The sequence below is a fragment of the Impatiens glandulifera genome, chromosome 5 (assembly GCF_907164915.1).
Source record: "Impatiens glandulifera chromosome 5, dImpGla2.1, whole genome shotgun sequence".
In the NCBI taxonomy this organism is placed as follows: Eukaryota; Viridiplantae; Streptophyta; class Magnoliopsida; order Ericales; family Balsaminaceae; genus Impatiens; species Impatiens glandulifera.
This window is the reverse complement of record NC_061866.1, coordinates 5501800-5526073: the sequence shown is the minus strand read 5'-3', so window position 1 is coordinate 5526073 and position 24274 is coordinate 5501800. Positions and strand designations below refer to the sequence as shown.

Here is a 24274-nt window from a genome sequence, read left to right as displayed (position 1 = left end):
AATAATAAGAAATATTATTTATTTGTGAAATAAAATAATATATAATTAATGGTTAATTATGGAGTTAAGATTGTGAAATAAAATAATATATAATTAATGGTTAATTATGGAGTTAAGATTGTGAAATAAAATAATATATAATTAATACATATTAGATATTATTAATAATAAGAAATATTATTTATTTGTGAAATAAAATAATGTATAATTAATGGTTAATTATGGAATTTTATTTAATACAAAATGATTCACTTATTTGCAAGAAAACGAAAGTGAATAGAGAGAGAATTGCATGTTCCTATTTTAAAACGGCTTTTGCTATATTACGGTGAGAACTCCAAGAGAAAGAAATCATCTTTTAATCTAGCAATTGGATTGCTTCCCCTTTGTCTTTTTCGTCCTAGCAGTCGAAAGTAAAGAGATCTAGTCGGGCTCGTGTGGACCAAGTAGAGGAGCAACACGTGGGGCTCTCGACTATTCATTACTATCAGATCTGATCCGGTTCACGCATCAAAGGTATATTTCTATAAACTATATATCATGATTCTGTCAATTATGCATGATCATATGATTAGATATTTAGATTAGATCTATAAATTATTCCACTGCAAACATCTAATTAACCAACACTATGGAAGAATTTTGTTAAGTCTATGGCATTACCTAGTTTTCTGGGAATTGGAGGATGTAAAGGAAGTGGCTATGATTAAGGCAAAAGGTGAAAGCTTCCATTCTAATGTATTTAAGTGTGGCTTAAGTTCAATTGTATATCATATTTGGGAGGAAATGAATGCTAGTATGTTTTCAAGAATTCGTAAAAGCATTGAGAAAGTTTGGGAAAGCATTGTCATTGATTGTGGTTCACTTATGCGAAATTGGAGGTGTATTCCCGAAAGCGAGCAAAATTGGAGCCTATGCCAAAATTTGAAGATTCCTTACAATGAAGTCACTCAATTGAGAAATTCGAAGGCGATATGAAACTTTAAATTGTGTTGGTTTGTAATTATTCGTAACTTTTGATTTGTATGCTTGTGGTTATTCATTTGGTTGTTATTTTCGGTTTTAAAAAAATTAGAACAAATGTTTGTTTTACTCTAATTCATGAACTCATATAAGTTTTTTTAAGGGTTTTTAATGAAATGACTATGTCATTTAAAAAAAAATAAAATAATAAAAGCCCTCCACCTAATCTCCACTATTCAAAACCAATTTATTGAAATTTTGTTAATTTCATCTTTCAATCTAAAGAAATGTTTTGATCGTTCTCCACATAAAAGAATTAAGGCTAAAATTTAAAATTAATTAATTTAAGCCTACTCCAACTATTCTCTGTTTGTCTTCCTAACATTCTTTTTAATTGATATATATATATATATATATATATATATATATATATATATATATATATATATATATATATATATATATATATATATATATATATATATATATATATATTAAAACTTTATTCGTAATCAACTCAATCCATACTCTTACTATTTAATTAAGTTTTTTAAGTATTGATTTAAATATCTTGTCCTAAAAGAACATTTTGATGTTTGGTTATTTGAAATTTTTAATTTGTTAAAATTTTATAATATATATTTTTTTAAAATTTTAAATTTTATAAAAAAAAAATATAAATTTGTTCGGTCATAAAACCAAGTCTCTTTGTTCTTGGTTGCTTGATTGAATAGTTGAAAATAATGTAATAATTGAGTTTTTATGTAAAAACCTAACATCAAACAAGCTTTTAGTCAAAAGATGCTTTTGATTTGAGAGGACTTCGTTTGATATTTTTATTATTTGGGAGGTTTTCTCCTAAGGTTTTTTATATAAAAAAAGTTGTTTGATAAAATTAATTTATTTGAATTTTTAATTAGTTAAATTTAATATTTTTTATATTTAAAATTTAAAATTTATAAAATAAAATAAATATATTTTAATATTTTAATTATTAAATTAAGTAATTTGATTGCTTAAAAAAATATTTTTAAAAAAAATGAAAAAATATTTCAAACTCCCTCTATTTAGTCGGTCAAAGCAGGAACATTAATTTAAGGGATTGAGAGTCTCTAGAAAAGTGACTCAACTGGATTTCTTATTTTGACTTAAAAATTTAATTTATTAATTTTAGAATAAGGTTTAATTTTCATTTCTATTAAAAAAATATTTAGCAAAACTCATAAACATTTCCCTTAGTAGAAAGGTTGTCAAATATTTATTTATTATTGTCTTAAAGATCTATATTTTATAGTTTGTGAATAGTTATCTTTTGTCAAAAAAAAATTATAATAATTCAAAAAGTATATGATCTAAAAGAAAATAATTATGAGTCAAACATAATATATAATAAATACTAAATGAATGAAGATGTAAATGATACTATCAAAAAATGAAAATACTCATCTTCTCTATAAAAAAAATAATAATAAAAATAAAAAATAAAAAATTGTAAAGAGATTGATAAGACATTCATTCTTCTCTCGATGACTTTTCTAGCATTAGAATTTTGAATTAGTGTTGTATTTTGTTCGACGCGGTATCTTAGTTAGCTGGGTTGAATTATTTATCCTGAATTTTTGTGATCGAATAATTCTCCCAATATTTGGTGGATCATTTGTTGCTCACATTCTCTTATTATGTTGGTGATGTTTTCTCGAGTCTGTATCTGTCTCCTCTTTAACAACAAATGAGATGAAGTTACTGAATTTGAAGTTGTTTTTCATTTTCCAATAAAGAGTCACCGAATAGAATCTTTCAGTCGGAGACCCTCTTACATATATCTTCTCATTATTTCTACGAGTTTCTCATTTTTTTATCATATATGTTGATGATCAGTTATCACTTGACATAACATTTTTCGGCGTTGCTTACCAACTTTCGGTCAAGGACAAAATTAATTACCGCTCAAAATATTTTGTAGAGATTTTCCGACAACGTTTGATTGATTAGTTTGGTTTGCTCTACTTGATCACTCATCGTTACAGACTTTTGGAATCGCTCTAAAAAATTACAAGATTGTTTCATTTCATCATTAGAATTTTAATTATTGCAACTATGTCATATTATTTAACACCTAGATTTTTATTTAATTGTTTTGCTTTTGTTGACATTATTTTATAATTTAATTTTTAATATGTAATTTTTTTTTGAATAATGAAAATTAAATATATTATTTAATCAAAAGTCACTAATATATGGCCTTATATATCCATAAAAAAATATATCAAATAAAGTAATAAAATTACATTAATATAAAACATGAACTTAGATGATCTACATAATAATTCAAAAATAATCTAACTATAGATAGTGTAGTGATAAAAGTAAAAAAAAAAAAGGTTTAAAATCACATTTTTTTAATTAGAATTTATTATTTAAAAGATAAAATATCTCATAATTATGATATCACTCTTCAGTTTAAAATGATTTTAATATTTTATTTTTTTAATAAAAAAATATTTGAGATTTTGTGTTGTGATCGACGTCAACAACAACATGTGGAGTTGAGTATTGTTGAACGACTTTTAACTTCCAATTCGGTTTTAACCCGGTTAGAGGTTAAGACATGTTTCTATTCTCGTAACAAATCTTTGCGAGCTCTTGAATCAAATTCAAGTGCGGAATAACTCGCTAGATTTAAAGCGTATTGAAGTAGTATGAATAAGATAATAAGAAATGGACACGGAGTTGTTCATAGATGTTCGAAGATAAAAGCTCATACGTCACCCCTTTTTCTATTACCAGAAGGATATACTAGAATACTTTAACTTGTATAGCCTCTACATAAGTTCGGTCAGAAACTCAGGACTTAACAATGCCTATTCTGAACTCCTAGCTCTCACTCTGTTGAACAGACACCTCTGTTCAACTTACAACGTTTAATATGCTTAACAGATGTCACAACAACTTCTCTCTCAACTTATCTTAATTGAGAATACAAAGTATATGAATTACAATTTGGATAGTGAGAGAGTAATCCTTTTTATAAGCAGCAATAACAACAAGCTTCTTCTATATTAAGATCCACTTATATATATGAGTCACAACTTCTTTGCATTCAATGATGGTGTGTTGTAGAGCTTCGCGTGCTGATGTAGCGTAGCTCTACTTGAGTGTTGTAGCCGCACTTGAGTATCGTAGCAAGGTTTGTATAAATGATGCACGATATTCAATGCTCGTATCTAAATATTAACATGTGGCATTATTCCGTTGATTATTGTGCGTGCTGATGTGGTAGTCTGCCGTTTATCGAGCGATGAGTAAGGAAGATGAACGGGCGCTGCTACAGTCTTCTGCTAAAGCAAAGCGTCTGAACGCCCTTCTTCAGACCACTACTAACTTGAATGGCGTTCTGAATATGGCATTATTCCGTTGATTATTGTGCGTGTTAATGTGGCAGTCTACCGTTTATTGGGTGATGAGTAAAGAAGATGAACGGGCGCTGCTACAGTCTTCTACTGAAGCAAGGCGTCTGATGCACGACATTTAATGCAATGGTCGAATCTGAATATTGACATAAAGTATTATTCTGTTGATTAATGTGCGTGCTGATGTGGAGGGTGTTGCTACATTGTGCTGATGTGGAAGTCATTATTCTGTTGATTAATGTGTGTGCTGATGTGGCGGGTGCTGCTACAGTGTGCTGATGTGGCAGTCTGTCGTTTATCGGGCGATGAGTAAGGAAGATGAAGGCGTATGAACGCGCTTCTTCTGACCACTGTTCTGCTTACTTCCTTTGACTTTAAGGCGTCTTCATAGGTGAGATTCAAACCCACGATCTTTATTATATAAAATGAACACTTAATCACTACACCACTTAAGATGTTGATTTCTTTTTATATATTTATATAATTGATATGACTAACAATTATATATATATATACTTAGTTTAATCCATTCATTATCAAAATCATTTCAACAATCATCAATCATCAAAATTAAGTATGTTAATTATCCTAAATCAATTAAGACTTTAATCTAACAATTTCTCTTTTTTTTGATTATTTAAGCTAAATTTTCAAAACTAAGTGGGTTAATAATTTAAACACAATTAAATAATTTCTGCATTTTTGATTATTTAAACCATATTATCAAAATCAGCTGAGTTCATAACTTAATCACAATTAAAAAAATTCTCCATTTTTGATTATTTAAACCAAATTATCAAAACTAGGTGAGTTCATAACTTAATCACAATTTCAACAAATTCTCCCTTTTTTATTATTTAAACCAAATTATCAAAACAATGTGAGTTCATAACTTAATCACAATTCAACAATTTCTCCCTTTTTGATTATTTAAACCAAATTATCAAAACCAGATGAGTTCATAATTTAATCACAATTCAACAATTTCTCCCTTTTTTATTATTTAAACTATATTATCAAAACCAGGTGTGTTCATCATTTAATCAGTTTAGGCATTATCGTAATCTAACAATCTTAAAATATTTCTAAGGTGAGAAAACATAGACTCGGGAAGTGGCTTTGTAAAGATATCTGTCACTTGTTGGTTTGTTGAGAGGTATTCCATTTGAACGTGTTGTTTTACCTGCATCCATAGACAATAACAAATTTGGTACCCATTTTCTTTGGGTCCGTGTCTTATTAGTCCCTTGGAAATTCATACTTTGATTATTTGATGAATTTCCCACTTTGAGTTGTTAGAGGTGCGTATGATTTAGTCTTGGAAGACGTCTTTCTGCCAGCTGATAATCCCTTACCTTTAAAAGATAATTTTTGATAAACATCTTTTAACTTTTTGTCAAAGTTTTGTTTGTTAGACCAGCTGGTTGCTCGCTTCTTGGGCTTGAGCCAACTGTTAGTTGGCTTAACATATTTAATCTCATCTTTTAACGTTAAGTCATCACTGCTGTGATTAGTTCATGTGTTAGTTAAATTACCCTTGACATAACTTATGGGTTTAAGTTTGTCTTTAACTGGGTTTAACTTATTGTTGGACTTAGCTGGGTTGCTCTCAACATACTCCAAACCGGATTTGCATCCGGTAAGCTTTTGCTGCTCATACAGTTGTTTGAGAGTATTTCCAGGTTTCGTCCATGAACTAATCACATAGTTTAATCTTTGTTTTTCAGTAGAAAGAGTTTGGATTGTTTCTTTGAGCTTTTCATTCTCAAATGAGAGCTCATTTAATTTTAAAACTTCAAGTTCATTGTTTTGAGATGATGATCTTGTACTGTCAGATTTATTTTTCAAATTTATTTTATTAAAAGAGTCTGACAGTTTCTTGTACTCAATGACCATGTCATTGAGTGCAGAAGTTAGATCTTCTCTCGTAAATTCGTCAGAGTTGAAGTCAAATACCTCGATGTCGTCTGCCATGAAACAGTTCACAGTTTCTTCCTCACTTTTATTTGAGGAGCTTTCATAGATTTGAGTCAATTTCTCCCAAATCTCCTTAGCGGTGGAACAAGATTTAATTTTGTTGAACATATTTTTGTCCAATATTTTGTATAGAATATCCTTAGCCACATTGTCGAGATTGGCTTTCCCCTTGTCTTCATTTGTTCACTCATATATTGGCTTCTCCGTCATCTCAGGAGAACCATCATTTGTAGTTGTGGCTATGCTGATCTTCATGATTTTCATCGGACCGTCGGTAATGACATACCACATGTCATCGTCTTGAGCGGCCAGATGAACTTGCATTCTTATCTTTCAGATATCATAGTTTTCCTTTGTGAACATATGGATCTTGTTAATGATAGACATACTGATGACTGTTGCTTAGAGAGTAGAAAACCTTACTCTGATACCACTTGTTGAGATCAGTGTCAACAACAACTGGTGGGGTTGAGTATTGTTGAACGACTTTCAACTTTCAATTCGGTTTTAACCTTGTTAGAGGTTAAGACATGTTTCTATTCTCGTAATAAATCTTCGCGGGCTCTTGAATCAGATTCAAGTGCGGAATAACTCGCTAAATTTGAAGCGTATTGATGTAGTATGAATAAGACAGTAAGAAATGGACACGGAGTTATTTATGGATTTTTGGAAATAAAAACTCCTACATCACCCCTTCTTCTGTTAGTTTCTACACAAGTTCGATCAGAAACTCAGGACTTAACAATGCCTGTTCTTTTTATATATTTGTATAATTGATATGACTAACAATTATATATATATATATATATATATACTTTGTTTTATCCATTCATTATCAAAATCATTTCATCAATCATCCAAATCAAGTAGGTTAATTATTCTAAATCAATTAAGATTTTAATCTAACAATTTCTTTTTCTTTTTATTATTTAAGCTAATTTATCAAAATTAAGTGGTTCATGATTTAAACACAATTTAATAATTTCTTCCTTTTTGATTATTTAAACAAAATTATCAAAATCGGGTGAGTTAATAACTTAATCACAATTCAACATAGTGTATAAGATAAATCTAGCCTAGCGGCAACATGAGGTGGATATCCCTCAGGCCTCCATGAGGTCTTGGGTTCGAGCCCGTCGGGCGGCAAGTTATGCGCTTGGTTAAATGGTTAAGTGTGTTTGCGGGCTATGTACTTAACTCTCGGGGATTAGTCGCACTCCATAGGAGCAGCGAACCCAGCGTTCTCAAAAAAAAATGATTAAAATGTTTCTTTTATATTTAAAATTTAAATCTAATAAAAATAAAATAAGGGTACATTTTTTATTAATAAATAAAATATTTTGATAGTTAAAATAATAATGACTTGATACATATATTTTTTTAAAATTAAAATCAATTTTAAAAAATCAATTAAAACCCAAGATTAACTAGTTGTAGGGTTATTTATATACTTTATGAGATTATTTAAATAAATTTGTTTGGTAAAAGTTTTAAAAATTAAGATTTATTTTAATAATATATAATGATAAAATATATATATATATATATATATGTTTTTTTTTATTTAATAAATTGATTGATATTAAATGAATGGAAAGATAAATAAAATATTAATTAGTTTGTTTAAAGCATTTAGCCCGTGCATTTGCACAAATAATAATATAAAAACAGTGAAAAAAAATTACGGATAACATTTTTTATTTTATTTTTAACCGTTTTAAGTTTATGGGTGAGTCAACCCACAATCCGACTCAATTATCCATTTACTCAACATCATTATATATTAGTTAGTTAAAAAGTTGAACTTATATTAATATTAAAACGTCCCGTGTTTATCAAATTTGGTGTTGAATTTAAAATATAAAGTCTTTATAGCTTAGTTGGTTAAAAAGTTGTACTTGTTTTGTTAGGTTGCAAGTTCGAAACATACCTCTAGCAATTTTAATTTTATTTTTAAACGTTTTAAATTTAAAAACGGGTCAACCCACAATCCGACCCAAGTATCCAAATTAACCACAGCTCTCGACCCGGCAATCCAGACACTTTAAAAATTAAGCATCATTATATATATATAGATTAGTTAGTTAAAAAGTTGAACTTATATTAATATTAAAACGTCCCGCGTTTATCAAATTTGGTGTTGAATTTAAAATATAAAGTTTTTGTAGCCTAGTTGGTTAAAGAGTTGTACTTGTTTTGTTAGGTTGCAAGTTCGAAACATACCTCTAGCATTTTTAATTTTATTTTTAACCGTTTTAAATTTAAAAACGGGTCAACCCACAATCCGACCCAAGTATCCAAATTAACCACAGCTCTCGACCCGGCAATCCGGAAACTTTAAAAATTAAGCATCATTATATTTTAATATTTTAATATTTTAATTATTAAATTAAGTAATTTGATTGCTTAAAAAAATATTTTTAAAAAAAATGAAAAAATATTTCAAACTCCCTCTATTTAGTCGGTCAAAGCAGGAACATTAATTTAAGGGATTGAGAGTCTCTAGAAAAGTGACTCAACTGGATTTCTTATTTTGACTTAAAAATTTAATTTATTAATTTTAGAATAAGGTTTAATTTTCATTTCTATTAAAAAAATATTTAGCAAAACTCATAAACATTTCCCTTAGTAGAAAGGTTGTCAAATATTTATTTATTATTGTCTTAAAGATCTATATTTTATAGTTTGTGAATAGTTATCTTTTGTCAAAAAAAAATTATAATAATTCAAAAAGTATATGATCTAAAAGAAAATAATTATGAGTCAAACATAATATATAATAAATACTAAATGAATGAAGATGTAAATGATACTATCAAAAAATGAAAATACTCATCTTCTCTATAAAAAAAATAATAATAAAAATAAAAAATAAAAAATTGTAAAGAGATTGATAAGACATTCATTCTTCTCTCGATGACTTTTCTAGCATTAGAATTTTGAATTAGTGTTGTATTTTGTTCGACGCGGTATCTTAGTTAGCTGGGTTGAATTATTTATCCTGAATTTTTGTGATCGAATAATTCTCCCAATATTTGGTGGATCATTTGTTGCTCACATTCTCTTATTATGTTGGTGATGTTTTCTCGAGTCTGTATCTGTCTCCTCTTTAACAACAAATGAGATGAAGTTACTGAATTTGAAGTTGTTTTTCATTTTCCAATAAAGAGTCACCGAATAGAATCTTTCAGTCGGAGACCCTCTTACATATATCTTCTCATTATTTCTACGAGTTTCTCATTTTTTTATCATATATGTTGATGATCAGTTATCACTTGACATAACATTTTTCGGCGTTGCTTACCAACTTTCGGTCAAGGACAAAATTAATTACCGCTCAAAATATTTTGTAGAGATTTTCCGACAACGTTTGATTGATTAGTTTGGTTTGCTCTACTTGATCACTCATCGTTACAGACTTTTGGAATCGCTCTAAAAAATTACAAGATTGTTTCATTTCATCATTAGAATTTTAATTATTGCAACTATGTCATATTATTTAACACCTAGATTTTTATTTAATTGTTTTGCTTTTGTTGACATTATTTTATAATTTAATTTTTAATATGTAATTTTTTTTTGAATAATGAAAATTAAATATATTATTTAATCAAAAGTCACTAATATATGGCCTTATATATCCATAAAAAAATATATCAAATAAAGTAATAAAATTACATTAATATAAAACATGAACTTAGATGATCTACATAATAATTCAAAAATAATCTAACTATAGATAGTGTAGTGATAAAAGTAAAAAAAAAAAAAAGGTTTAAAATCACATTTTTTTAATTAGAATTTATTATTTAAAAGATAAAATATCTCATAATTATGATATCACTCTTCAGTTTAAAATGATTTTAATATTTTATTTTTTTAATAAAAAAATATTTGAGATTTTGTGTTGTGATCGACGTCAACAACAACATGTGGAGTTGAGTATTGTTGAACGACTTTTAACTTCCAATTCGGTTTTAACCCGGTTAGAGGTTAAGACATGTTTCTATTCTCGTAACAAATCTTTGCGAGCTCTTGAATCAAATTCAAGTGCGGAATAACTCGCTAGATTTAAAGCGTATTGAAGTAGTATGAATAAGATAATAAGAAATGGACACGGAGTTGTTCATAGATGTTCGAAGATAAAAGCTCATACGTCACCCCTTTTTCTATTACCAGAAGGATATACTAGAATACTTTAACTTGTATAGCCTCTACATAAGTTCGGTCAGAAACTCAGGACTTAACAATGCCTATTCTGAACTCCTAGCTCTCACTCTGTTGAACAGACACCTCTGTTCAACTTACAACGTTTAATATGCTTAACAGATGTCACAACAACTTCTCTCTCAACTTATCTTAATTGAGAATACAAAGTATATGAATTACAATTTGGATAGTGAGAGAGTAATCCTTTTTATAAGCAGCAATAACAACAAGCTTCTTCTATATTAAGATCCACTTATATATATGAGTCACAACTTCTTTGCATTCAATGATGGTGTGTTGTAGAGCTTCGCGTGCTGATGTAGCGTAGCTCTACTTGAGTGTTGTAGCCGCACTTGAGTATCGTAGCAAGGTTTGTATAAATGATGCACGATATTCAATGCTCGTATCTAAATATTAACATGTGGCATTATTCCGTTGATTATTGTGCGTGCTGATGTGGTAGTCTGCCGTTTATCGAGCGATGAGTAAGGAAGATGAACGGGCGCTGCTACAGTCTTCTGCTAAAGCAAAGCGTCTGAACGCCCTTCTTCAGACCACTACTAACTTGAATGGCGTTCTGAATATGGCATTATTCCGTTGATTATTGTGCGTGCTAATGTGGCAGTCTACCGTTTATTGGGTGATGAGTAAAGAAGATGAACGGGCGCTGCTACAGTCTTCTACTGAAGCAAGGCGTCTGATGCACGACATTTAATGCAATGGTCGAATCTGAATATTGACATAAAGTATTATTCTGTTGATTAATGTGCGTGCTGATGTGGAGGGTGTTGCTACATTGTGCTGATGTGGAAGTCATTATTCTGTTGATTAATGTGTGTGCTGATGTGGCGGGTGCTGCTACAGTGTGCTGATGTGGCAGTCTGTCGTTTATCGGGCGATGAGTAAGGAAGATGAAGGCGTATGAACGCGCTTCTTCTGACCACTGTTCTGCTTACTTCCTTTGACTTTAAGGCGTCTTCATAGGTGAGATTCAAACCCACGATCTTTATTATATAAAATGAACACTTAATCACTACACCACTTAAGATGTTGATTTCTTTTTATATATTTATATAATTGATATGACTAACAATTATATATATATATACTTAGTTTAATCCATTCATTATCAAAATCATTTCAACAATCATCAATCATCAAAATTAAGTATGTTAATTATCCTAAATCAATTAAGACTTTAATCTAACAATTTCTCTTTTTTTTTGATTATTTAAGCTAAATTTTCAAAACTAAGTGGGTTAATAATTTAAACACAATTAAATAATTTCTGCATTTTTGATTATTTAAACCATATTATCAAAATCAGCTGAGTTCATAACTTAATCACAATTAAAAAAATTCTCCATTTTTGATTATTTAAACCAAATTATCAAAACTAGGTGAGTTCATAACTTAATCACAATTTCAACAAATTCTCCCTTTTTTATTATTTAAACCAAATTATCAAAACAATGTGAGTTCATAACTTAATCACAATTCAACAATTTCTCCCTTTTTGATTATTTAAACCAAATTATCAAAACCAGATGAGTTCATAATTTAATCACAATTCAACAATTTCTCCCTTTTTTATTATTTAAACTATATTATCAAAACCAGGTGTGTTCATCATTTAATCAGTTTAGGCATTATCGTAATCTAACAATCTTAAAATATTTCTAAGGTGAGAAAACATAGACTCGGGAAGTGGCTTTGTAAAGATATCTGTCACTTGTTGGTTTGTTGAGAGGTATTCCATTTGAACGTGTTGTTTTACCTGCATCCATAGACAATAACAAATTTGGTACCCATTTTCTTTGGGTCCGTGTCTTATTAGTCCCTTGGAAATTCATACTTTGATTATTTGATGAATTTCCCACTTTGAGTTGTTAGAGGTGCGTATGATTTAGTCTTGGAAGACGTCTTTCTGCCAGCTGATAATCCCTTACCTTTAAAAGATAATTTTTGATAAACATCTTTTAACTTTTTGTCAAAGTTTTGTTTGTTAGACCAGCTGGTTGCTCGCTTCTTGGGCTTGAGCCAACTGTTAGTTGGCTTAACATATTTAATCTCATCTTTTAACGTTAAGTCATCACTGCTGTGATTAGTTCATGTGTTAGTTAAATTACCCTTGACATAACTTATGGGTTTAAGTTTGTCTTTAACTGGGTTTAACTTATTGTTGGACTTAGCTGGGTTGCTCTCAACATACTCCAAACCGGATTTGCATCCGGTAAGCTTTTGTTGCTCATACAGTTGTTTGAGAGTATTTCCAGGTTTCGTCCATGAACTAATCACATAGTTTAATCTTTGTTTTTCAGTAGAAAGAGTTTGGATTGTTTCTTTGAGCTTTTCATTCTCAAATGAGAGCTCATTTAATTTTAAAACTTCAAGTTCATTGTTTTGAGATGATGATCTTGTACTGTCAGATTTATTTTTCAAATTTATTTTATTAAAAGAGTCTGACAGTTTCTTGTACTCAATGACCATGTCATTGAGTGCAGAAGTTAGATCTTCTCTCGTAAATTCGTCAGAGTTGAAGTCAAATACCTCGATGTCGTCTGCCATGAAACAGTTCACAGTTTCTTCCTCACTTTTATTTGAGGAGCTTTCATAGATTTGAGTCAATTTCTCCCAAATCTCCTTAGCGGTGGAACAAGATTTAATTTTGTTGAACATATTTTTGTCCAATATTTTGTATAGAATATCCTTAGCCACATTGTCGAGATTGGCTTTCCCCTTGTCTTCATTTGTTCACTCATATATTGGCTTCTCCGTCATCTCAGGAGAACCATCATTTGTAGTTGTGGCTATGCTGATCTTCATGATTTTCATCGGACCGTCGGTAATGACATACCACATGTCATCGTCTTGAGCGGCCAGATGAACTTGCATTCTTATCTTTCAGATATCATAGTTTTCCTTTGTGAACATATGGATCTTGTTAATGATAGACATACTGATGACTGTTGCTTAGAGAGTAGAAAACCTTACTCTGATACCACTTGTTGAGATCAGTGTCAACAACAACTGGTGGGGTTGAGTATTGTTGAACGACTTTCAACTTTCAATTCGGTTTTAACCTTGTTAGAGGTTAAGACGTGTTTCTATTCTCGTAATAAATCTTCGCGGGCTCTTGAATCAGATTCAAGTGCGGAATAACTCGCTAGATTTGAAGCGTATTGATGTAGTATGAATAAGACAGTAAGAAATGGACACGGAGTTATTTATGGATTTTTGGAAATAAAAACTCCTACATCACCCCTTCTTCTGTTAGTTTCTACACAAGTTCGATCAGAAACTCAGGACTTAACAATGCCTGTTCTTTTTATATATTTGTATAATTGATATGACTAACAATTATATATATATATATATATATATACATACTTTGTTTTATCCATTCATTATCAAAATCATTTCATCAATCATCCAAATCAAGTAGGTTAATTATTCTAAATCAATTAAGATTTTAATCTAACAATTTCTTTTTCTTTTTATTATTTAAGCTAATTTATCAAAATTAAGTGGTTCATGATTTAAACACAATTTAATAATTTCTTCCTTTTTGATTATTTAAACAAAATTATCAAAATCGGGTGAGTTAATAACTTAATCACAATTCAACATAATGTATAAGATAAATCTAGCCTAGCGGCAACATGAGGTGGATATCCCTCAGGCCTCCATGAGGTCTTGGGTTCGAGCCCGTCGGGCGGCAAGTTATGCGCTTGGTTAAATGGTTAAGTGTGTTTGCGGGCTATGTACTTAACTCTCGGAGATTAGTCGCACTCCATAGGAGCAGCGGAACCCAGCGTTCTCAAAAAAAAATGATTAAAATGTTTCTTTTATATTTAAAATTTAAATCTAATAAAAATAAAATAAGGGTACATTTTTTATTAATAAATAAAATATTTTGATAGTTAAAATAATAATGACTTGATACATATATTTTTTTTAAAATTAAAATCAATTTTAAAAAATCAATTAAAACCCAAGATTAACTAGTTGTAGGGTTATTTAAATACTTTATGAGATTATTTAAATAAATTTGTTTGGTAAAAGTTTTAAAAATTAAGATTTATTTTAATAATATATAATGATAAAATATATATATATATATATGTTTTTTTTTATTTAATAAATTGATTGATATTAAATGAATGGAAAGATAAATAAAATATTAATTAGTTTGTTTAAAGCATTTAGCCCGTGCATTTGCACAAATAATAATATAAAAACAGTGAAAAAAAATTACGGATAACATTTTTTATTTTATTTTTAACCGTTTTAAGTTTATGAGTGAGTCAACCCACAATCCGACCCAATTATCCATTTACTCAACATCATTATATATTAGTTAGTTAAAAAGTTGAACTTATATTAATATTAAAACGTCCCGCGTTTATCAAATTTGGTGTTGAATTTAAAATATAAAGTCTTTATAGCTTAGTTGGTTAAAAAGTTGTACTTGTTTTGTTAGGTTGCAAGTTCGGAACATACCTCTAGCAATTTTAATTTTATTTTTAAACGTTTTAAATTTAAAAACGGGTCAACCCACAATCCGACCCAAGTATCCAAATTAACCACAGCTCTCGACCCGGCAATCCAGACACTTTAAAAATTAAGCATCATTATATATATATAGATTAGTTAGTTAAAAAGTTGAACTTATATTAATATTAAAACCTCCCGCGTTTATCAAATTTGGTGTTGAATTTAAAATATAAAGTCTTTGTAGCCTAGTTGGTTAAAGAGTTGTACTTGTTTTGTTAGGTTGCAAGTTCGAAACATACCTCTAGCATTTTTAATTTTATTTTTAACCGTTTTAAATTTAAAAACGGGTCAACCCACAATCCGACCTAAGTATCCAAATTAACCACAGCTCTCGACCCGGCAATCCGGACACTTTAAAAATTAAGCATCATTATATATATATAGATTAGTTAGTTAAAAAGTTGAATTTATATTAATATTAAAACGTCCCGCGTTTATCAAATTTGGTGTTGAATTTAAAATATAAAGTCTTTGTAGCCTAGTTGGTTAAAGAGTTGTACTTGTTTTGTTAGGTTGCAAGTTCGAAACATACCTCTAGTATTTTTAATTTTATTTTTAACCGTTTTAAATTTAAAAACGGGTCAACCCACAATCCGACCCAAGTATCCAAATTAACCACATCTCTCGACCCGGCAATCCGGACACTTTAAAAATTAAGCATCATTATATATATATAGATTAGTTAGTTAAAAAGTTGAACTTATATTAATATTAAAACGTCCCGCGTTTATCAAATTTGGTGTTGAATTTAAAATATAAAGTCTTTGTAGCCTAGTTGGTTAAAGAGTTGTACTTGTTTTGATAGGTTGCAAGTTCGAAACATGCCTCTAGAATTTTTAATTTTATTTTTAACCGTTTTAAATTTAAAAACGGGTCAACCCATAATCCGACCCAAATATCCAAATTAACCACAGCTCTCGACCCGGCAATCCGGACACTTTAAAAATTAAGCATCATTATATATATAGATTTCCAATCTATCTAGTGAATGTCAGTCCTTTCTTCATTGGTTGAAACAAAATTATGTTCAGCTTTCATGTTCTAAAATTATCCCAGACTTCGCCTATAAGAGCCTCTTGTTTGAACTTTCTTCTGCAATACTCGAAGAGTTAAAGAATCCTATATTATCCATGTGAGTATTTCATGATTTGATTAATTTGGATCCATGAATCTTATTTCAGTTCACCCTTTTGATTTTCCAGTTAAAGTCTTTAATTTTTAGGGTTCTTACCTTGAAATGGTTTAAAACTTTACAGATTTTGCCTATTATTGAGGCCACGTTGATGATTGAATATTTGACCGGATAATTATTAAGTGGGTTTCTGTGTGAAGAAAACAAATTTCCAGCCGGCTGTTGAGTCAAGAACTTGTCACTTAGCTAAATAAACAAATAACCCCAAAAAGTTTATTCCACTATAATTAACTTTATCTTGAAATTGGAATATGGGTCTGCATAGAAACACTGGATTTTGAATAATCACGGTTCTATCACTCTATTGAAGCTCTGGTAAAACATCAAAGCTTGATGATCAACAAAAAGAAGCAGATGATTAGGAAACGTGATGATACCCCTTTGCATTCAGCAGCAAGAGAAGGGGATTTACAATTTGTATTGGAAAAGTTGATTGATTGTTCATCTGATGAGCTAAGGAAGTTTTTGTCCATGAAGAATCAATCAGGTGAAACTGTTCTTTATGTTGCTTCAGAATGTGGATATTTTGGTCTAGTCAAAGAGTTGATTAAGTATTATGATGCTGAAATGGCTTCTCTTAAAGCTACAAATGGTTATGATCCATTTCATATTGCTGCAAAACAAGGCCATTTAGGTATGTTTTCTTCTACAAATGGTTTTGAATCTTTTGAATGAAATGACATTTTTTACCTAGTTCATTTGTTATTATTATGACAGGTATATTGAAAGTCTTAACAGAGGCTTTTCCTGAACTTTCATTAACATGTGATCAATCAAACAGAACATCATTACACACAGCAGCATCACAAGGCCATACTGAAATTGTAAATTTCCTTTTGGAGAGAAATAGTGGCTTGGCTACTATAGCTAGAAGCAATGGGAAAACCGCTTTACATTCTTCTGCTAGAAATGGACATTTGAACGTTGCTATAGCCCTTTTAAGTAAAGAACCAGGAATCGGAACAAGAATTGACAAGAAAGGCCAAACTGCTCTCCATATGGCGGTGAAAGGTACAGTTGAAAACTAGTATTCTGTTACGTTCACAAATACAATCCCTTTTGAAAATTGTCAAAGTAAAAGTGATTTTGTTTTCATTTGTTATTGTGTGATTAAATTATATGAAACTTTTTTAGGTGAAAAAAGTGGTTTTTTGATATATTTTTAGATCAAGCTACATAAAAAAATTTGGATCAACTATTTTTAACAATCATAATGAAATTGTTTTTTGTAACTTATTTTAAGTTAGTATTATTGTTAGCATGTAAGAGCTTGATCGAGTGGAGATACCATTCTTTTATACATGTTAATGGAGTTTTGAAAAATTCAAACATCTCCGAGATAGAGAATTAGGAATTTATCAAAGGAACCGCACTCCCCTTCGTATATGTCAAGAGTCCACGAGAAGGGCCGGGTAGGGAAAACTTGAACTCAATTCCTACATTTTGTTTGTGTATTGATAAGACATCCCCATAATGAACCAAAATAGAAGAGGTTGCCCATCTGTGAATAGATAGTAAAATACGAAATTGAAAGATTTCAATGAAATTGTTCGTTGGAAAATTTCCCTAGAATCTAATTATAGGTTCATTATCTCCATGGGAACAACAGGCCTTTATGCTCATTTTATATTCTCAACAGGTACAAGTATTGAATTGGTAAACCAACTTATTAACTCAGATCCAGTTTTACTTCAAATGGTTGACGGAAAAGGCAACGGTCCTCTGCATATAGCAGCGAGAAAGGGTCGTGTTCAGATCGTAAAAACGTTACTTAATCACGAATCAATCGATACAAACGTAATAAACAAATCAGGAGAAACAGCTCTTGACACCGCAGAGAAAGTCGGGAATTCGGAGATTACAAATATTCTCAAAGAGCACGGCGTCCCAAATGCAGAATCTATTAAACCACGGGAGACGATTACAGTTAGAGTCCGAGAGCTGAAACAAACGGTGAGCGATATAAAACACGAGGTTCACAACCAGCTCGAACACACCCGACAAACGAGAAGGCGAGTTCGCGGTATAGCCAAGAGGCTAAACAAAATGCACGAGGAAGGACTCAATAACGCCGTCAACTCGACGACGGTTGTCGCGGTTCTGATCGCAACCGTAACTTTCGCAGCGATTTTCTCCGTCCCCGGTCAATACGAAGACAATCCTAAATCCGTTCCCATCGGTTTATCCCTCGGAGAAGCCCGGATTGGTTCGAAAGTCCCGTTCGCAGTTTTCTTCTTGTTTGATTCGTTCGCATTGTTCATATCATTGGCGGTAGTCGTGATTCAGACGTCTGTCGTGGCTGTGGAGAGGAACGCGAAAAAGGAAATGATGTTTTTCATTAACAAACTAATGTGGTTGGCTTGCGCGTTTTTGTCGGTGGCTTATCTAGCGTTGTGTTATATTGTTGTCGGAGATGGTCAGAGGTTGTTTGCGGTTGGAGCGACATTTGTTGGTGCGGTTATAATGATGGTTACGTTTGGGACGTTGTGTTATTGGGTAATCATGCATCGGATAGAAGGTTACAACTTGAGGAGCGTTCGAAAGTCGACAAGGGGCAGTAAGTCGCAATCGCGCTCATTGTCTGATTTGGATGTTCATAACAATGAGTATACAAATGTCTATGCGATTTGAGATTAAACATTCAATTAATCTCGGGAAGACTTGTCTAACTAAGTGATATAGAGCACGAGACTAATGTTGGTAATGAAGTGAATTCAGGTTCAAGCTTTGGTTACTATTTTCAAAATAATCAGTTAATCTCGGGGAGAATGTAAATAAATGTTAAAAAATCATCGATTAACTCTTTACACTAATGAAAAAAAAAACTGTTTTTCTTAATTGCCTTAGAATTTGAGCTATGTTCATCATTTTTCTTAGTTTCAAGGAAAGCTTCATATAAGTTCTTATGCAAAATTACTATCTTAGTTTTTCTATCATTTATTCAAGCAAACAATATTTGAGGTTATATCTTTTGGTGTCCTTCAACTTATTTTTATTTTTCTTTTAATCTTGTGTTTATCTTTCTTTTATTAATTATTTTAAAATATCTATTTTTTTTCTACTATAGAGACATTAATCCTCTCTTCTAGCCTAGCGGTAATAAGAGGTGAATATCAATCCTAAGTTCCTGGATTCGAGCTCTAACTGGTTAAATGGTTAAGTGTGTTAACGGATTACATACTTAATTCGTTGTCTCGTACAAGAAGAAAATCAATTAATTAATTTTCCTTTGTGAAAAATAATTTCACACTAATAAGTTAGGTCTATAGTAGAACCTTGATAAATGAATAGCCTTGTTTAATAAATAATTTTTTTCGGTCTTGACTCAGTCTAGTACAAATGAATCTTTATAGACCTATGTAAAATATAAATGAATAATCACTATATTTTAAATAATATATTTTTATTTATATAATATATCATGCATACATTAAATTCAATGACAAATTTCTAAACAAATTAATAAGTCATATTTTTTTTTGAAAAATGCTTCCAAATTGTTTCTTTCCTCCAATGCTATAGTCTTATACATGGTACTATGCACTTTATTTATTCTAATCTAGAATTCTGAAAATATGAATGTAATTAAAATTTGTTACATCTGAACTTAATATATACAAAATTATATAATTATAAAAAAAAAGTCTAAAAATATCATCTAAATGAACTATTATTAATTTATCGATAAATAAATATTATATTCATTAATCGATAAATAAATAATCTCGCCAAATGAATATATTTTTTATTTGGTCTCAAAAGTATTCATTTATTGAGGTTCTATTGTAGTTTATACTCAAATTTTAAAATAAATTATTATAAATCTTATAACTAATAACTCATCAATAGAAATAATTTATCTATATATAAAAAGTGATTTAAGGTCAAATATTAAATATGTGATCATGAACAAAAAAGAACAATAAAAAATTATATGAATCTTTTTTACTTAAAAAAATACTAATTTTATCGACATAAAATAATTAATAATTTTACGTATTTAAGTAAGAATTTAACATTCAATTTGTGCTTGAAGCAAGTATTGCTTGTAGCTTGAAAATTTTATAAACCCATAGCATAATGTTATGACATTTTGCAACTTTATATTTTTAGTTTTAAAAAATTGCTAGAGTAGTTTTGATTTATTAAATAAAAATCTTCCTAGTCAATTATTTGAGAAAAGTATAACTATAGATAATTTTTGGAAATTTTAGTCTTATGCGAAAAGGCCCATGCGCCTGGGGTTGGGCCGAATTAGGCTCATGCGCCTGTGGTCGATAAGAAAACCCTAATTTTGTGTATAAATATGTGTTTCTTTCTTGTTAAGCACAATCGCCTGCATCTTTGATTGTATTCCTCTAAGTGTTGCTTCATATTTCTCTCTAAAAGTACTTATTAGTGAAGAAGTCTAAGATTGTTCTATGTATGCGGTGTTAGCTAGATTCTTGGATATCAATATTTGAGACATGAGGTTTCGCATGGATACTATCATATTTATCACGGTCTTAGTGCTCGATCTAGGACGTGGGATATTCATAAGTTGTTTGAACACATCTTTGCTTTTTAAGAATCTAATAAAACTTAGGAGTGCAGATTTAAGACTAAATCAAATGATAAAAGGTATATCATTGTTATGTTTTTCTTATTAAGGATTATGGTACATATTTGATTTTTCTTATTGTTTTATATGTTCATGTTTTTAGGAGAAGACTCTGATACAACTTACAAGTGTCAGCAATGAATATCAACAGGTAAGAAGACCACTATTTTAATTTTTCAATGGTTCTGTATAAATTAACTTGTTGATATGTATAGTAAGATGAAAAATTAATCAGGCAATACATAGGCATTTGATATTATTTTTGGAAATATAGTTCTTAAATATTCTTAATTAGTTGTTATTTATATGTTACTTGATAAATTATTTTATTTTAGATTATTTAGATAGGGTATGGTTCAGATTGAAAATTATTATAAATATTTTTTCTTTTCTTTTTTGTTATGGTAAGAAATGGTTGTTTGAGGACAAAATCCAAAAAAAATAAGGTTTAAGAGCATGAATTGTGTTTAATTCTAGGAATACTTATTCTTTTTTAGTATTAATTAATATAATACAGTACATATTTTTTTATTTACAATTCCGTATGCTTATAAATTATCAGCATATTGTTGCAAATTTAACAAATTCATTTTTAGAATTCTTTATTTTATTTATATTGTGATTCATATTTACTTTATTTTATTTATTCATAGATTATAATTGCTTATTTTATATATTTTATTTCTAAATTGTATTATACATGTATAACTATTTCTAAAGTTAAAGTGATTTTGGAGTTTGTTGTAATCATGATGATTAATGTTACATAAAAAAAACATGAAATTATTACTAGAAAATGTTTTAAATTGCATAATTTATTATTTTGTAATGGTTCATTCATCCTATACAGAATGTCTTAGACGAAAAAATTGAGAATTTTGATGTAAACATGATTATCCCTATGAAAAACTGTACTACTTATGGGTAGAAATACGATGCGAGAAAGATAAGGACGATGATAGTGATAATGATGAGTACTTGTATTATGTTCAGACTATCCCGGAGTCCAACATAATAATTCCAAAAGATGAACCCGCAGAGGAGAATGACAACCTTCAAGAAGGGGAAAATAACGAAAGAGAAAGTAATAGAGGGAAGAGACCACGTCACGAGAATATTATGACTTGTCGCGGTGGCGGCCCAATACTAACAGGAAATAACATCAATAACCAAGGAACTGGAAACTCGTAATAAGTACGGAAAGAGAAAAAGAAATAAGTAAAAGAAAAGTGACAACATCGCGTCACTTAAGACACTTATATATGTTTCTTATGAATGAATATTTAAGAGTCAAACTAATCAACTTCTATCCTTTTTATTACTTGGATTATATTTTAGAGGTGTATTATTTACTTTTAAAGAAACTCAATGATATACATTTTTTTTTGTTCAGTCTAGCTACTTTTACAGAAAAATATGTATTAAGGGTTCTCTCTATCAATGGATTTGACAAATCCAATCTTGCTAGTTTCTAATTAAAAGTGAGTTTTTTTTATTACATTTTAGTTTTGATGTCTAATTTTGAATATTGTATTATTATGATTGAAATCGCTATATTTCCTTTGTTCTTGAGATAAAGTATACCTTCAATATTTTATATTACATATGGTATATTTATTTAGAGTGCCAGTAATTACCCTACCTTATTTTAGGTTACTTGCATTGTTGTTTATGTGTCTATTCTCATTTATTCTAATAATAGTATTTATTCTAATGAAAAGAAAAGGTTGACATGGCAAAGATGAGTAAAAGAAAGTTTAGGATTAGAAAAGCATAAAGACGATAGTTTGAAGTACGTAATACTAGAATGAGAATGTATGATATGAATGGAGAGTGTAGTAAATCTCTAAAATCTTATATTAAACATTATTAGATATATAATTATTAAGTATTATTAGATATATAAGGTCGGCTCCGGGTCAATTAAAACAAGACCAACCAAAGTTTTCCCGGAGAAAGCCTAATTTATTAGATATAATATTGTAGGATAGAAAAAATAAAAAACAATAAAAAAATTAATTAGAAAAAAGAAATGAATTATTAATTCAAGAGAAAATATTTATTATATTAAGAGAGAATGAATGATCGTGGATGAAATATGTAATTTGACTACAAAGATAATGCAACTCATGCAATTGCATATGACTTTGATTCCAAATTTTTATTATATAATATTATACATTATATATTATATATTATAAAACATCTTTTTATTTTTTATTTGTATAATATCATATTATTTTTTATTTATTTCTATATTTTCTCTCTTTATATATTATAAATAATAATATATTATTTTCTCTCTCTCCATATTATATAAGAGAAATGATTGGGAGAGAGATTTGAGAGAAGGAATGATGTGACGCGCAATTTGATTAGCAAAAAAAATAACAAAATTTATCTATTTCTCTTTTCTCACCTTTTATCATTTTTTTCTCTTTCCTCACCTTTTATCTATTTTCAACTAGTGATAATGACACATCATTCTCTCCCTCAAATTCTCTCATCTATCCCTCCTCATTATATAATAATATATTACTTATTTTTCTCTCCATATTATATATAATATAATAATGCACTAATTTTTTCTCTATATATTGCAATTTGTAAACGTTTTATTATTTTTTTATAGTAATTTTTTATCCTTAATATTTAATATTAGACTTATTTTCTATTTATCCTTATTCTAAATATTTTATATCACTACCATTTTTATATTATTTTCAAGTTTACAAAGAAAGATGGTGAAAATCATATTTAAGGTTATATTTTAATACCCTTAAATTTATTTACATCGCTTCGGAATGGGTTTTAACAATTTGAACAATACAAATAACTCTTTAGAGTTTTATTCAATGAAAAAATAAAAATATTAGTGAAGAACAATTGTTAAATAATTGTATTAAATTAAAAAAAAAATTGAAACACAACCAACAAATAGACATGGTGATACATTATTTAAAGAGTTTAGTCATTTGAAAACAATACTACCAAGAGAAATAAAAATTGAAATTCTTAATGATTATGATGTAGTTTTTAGTTTACAACTAATTATATTCAGAGTAAGTCGTCCATCATATCATCGGTTGGTTCTTCCTAATTCGGTTGATATCGCGGTTGACCGACCGTGCTGATTGGAACCGTATCGAGAACTCGCTGTCTTGTAGACCGCTGCTCGAGATGCTCTTCGTCTTCATCCTCGGTTTGCTGTGGATTTGGTGGAGTATCGATATTTGTCTCGGTGATCCTCTCCAACATTTTTCTTGCAGAAACCTTTCTTTTTTGTTTTACCGGAGCCGAAGAGGAAGAAGTTGCCTTTTTCTTCTTGTGAGCCCTGGCATATTCTTCGAGCCCTTGTTTTTGTGC

The 24274-nt window shown here is 29.5% G+C and overlaps 1 protein-coding gene across 1 annotated transcript; it reads left to right on the top strand.

Annotated features, from left to right (window-relative positions):
- The first annotated feature begins 16145 nt into the window (after window positions 1-16145).
- On the top strand, window positions 16146-19157 carry LOC124939797 (ankyrin repeat-containing protein At5g02620-like). Its single transcript, XM_047480244.1, has 4 exons — window positions 16146-16248; window positions 16373-16942; window positions 17026-17319; window positions 17948-19157. Exons 2-4 carry the CDS (start codon window positions 16642-16644, stop codon window positions 18937-18939), a joined length of 1587 nt encoding a protein of 528 aa, XP_047336200.1. The 5' UTR covers window positions 16146-16248; window positions 16373-16641; the 3' UTR covers window positions 18940-19157.
- The last annotated feature ends 5117 nt before the right edge of the window (window positions 19158-24274 follow it).

What these genes read in the sequence shown, in the direction of transcription:
- LOC124939797 (XM_047480244.1), top strand. Translation starts at nt 16,642, where the DNA reads ATGATCAACAAAAAGAAGCAGATGATTAGGAAACGTGATGATACCCCT. An exon ending in TGCAAAACAAGGCCATTTAG is followed by an intron (nt 16,943 to 17,025) that starts GTATGTTTTCTT and finishes TTATTATGACAG; the next exon opens with GTATATTGAAAGTCTTAACA. An exon ending in TCTCCATATGGCGGTGAAAG is followed by an intron (nt 17,320 to 17,947) that starts GTACAGTTGAAA and finishes TATTCTCAACAG; the next exon opens with GTACAAGTATTGAATTGGTA.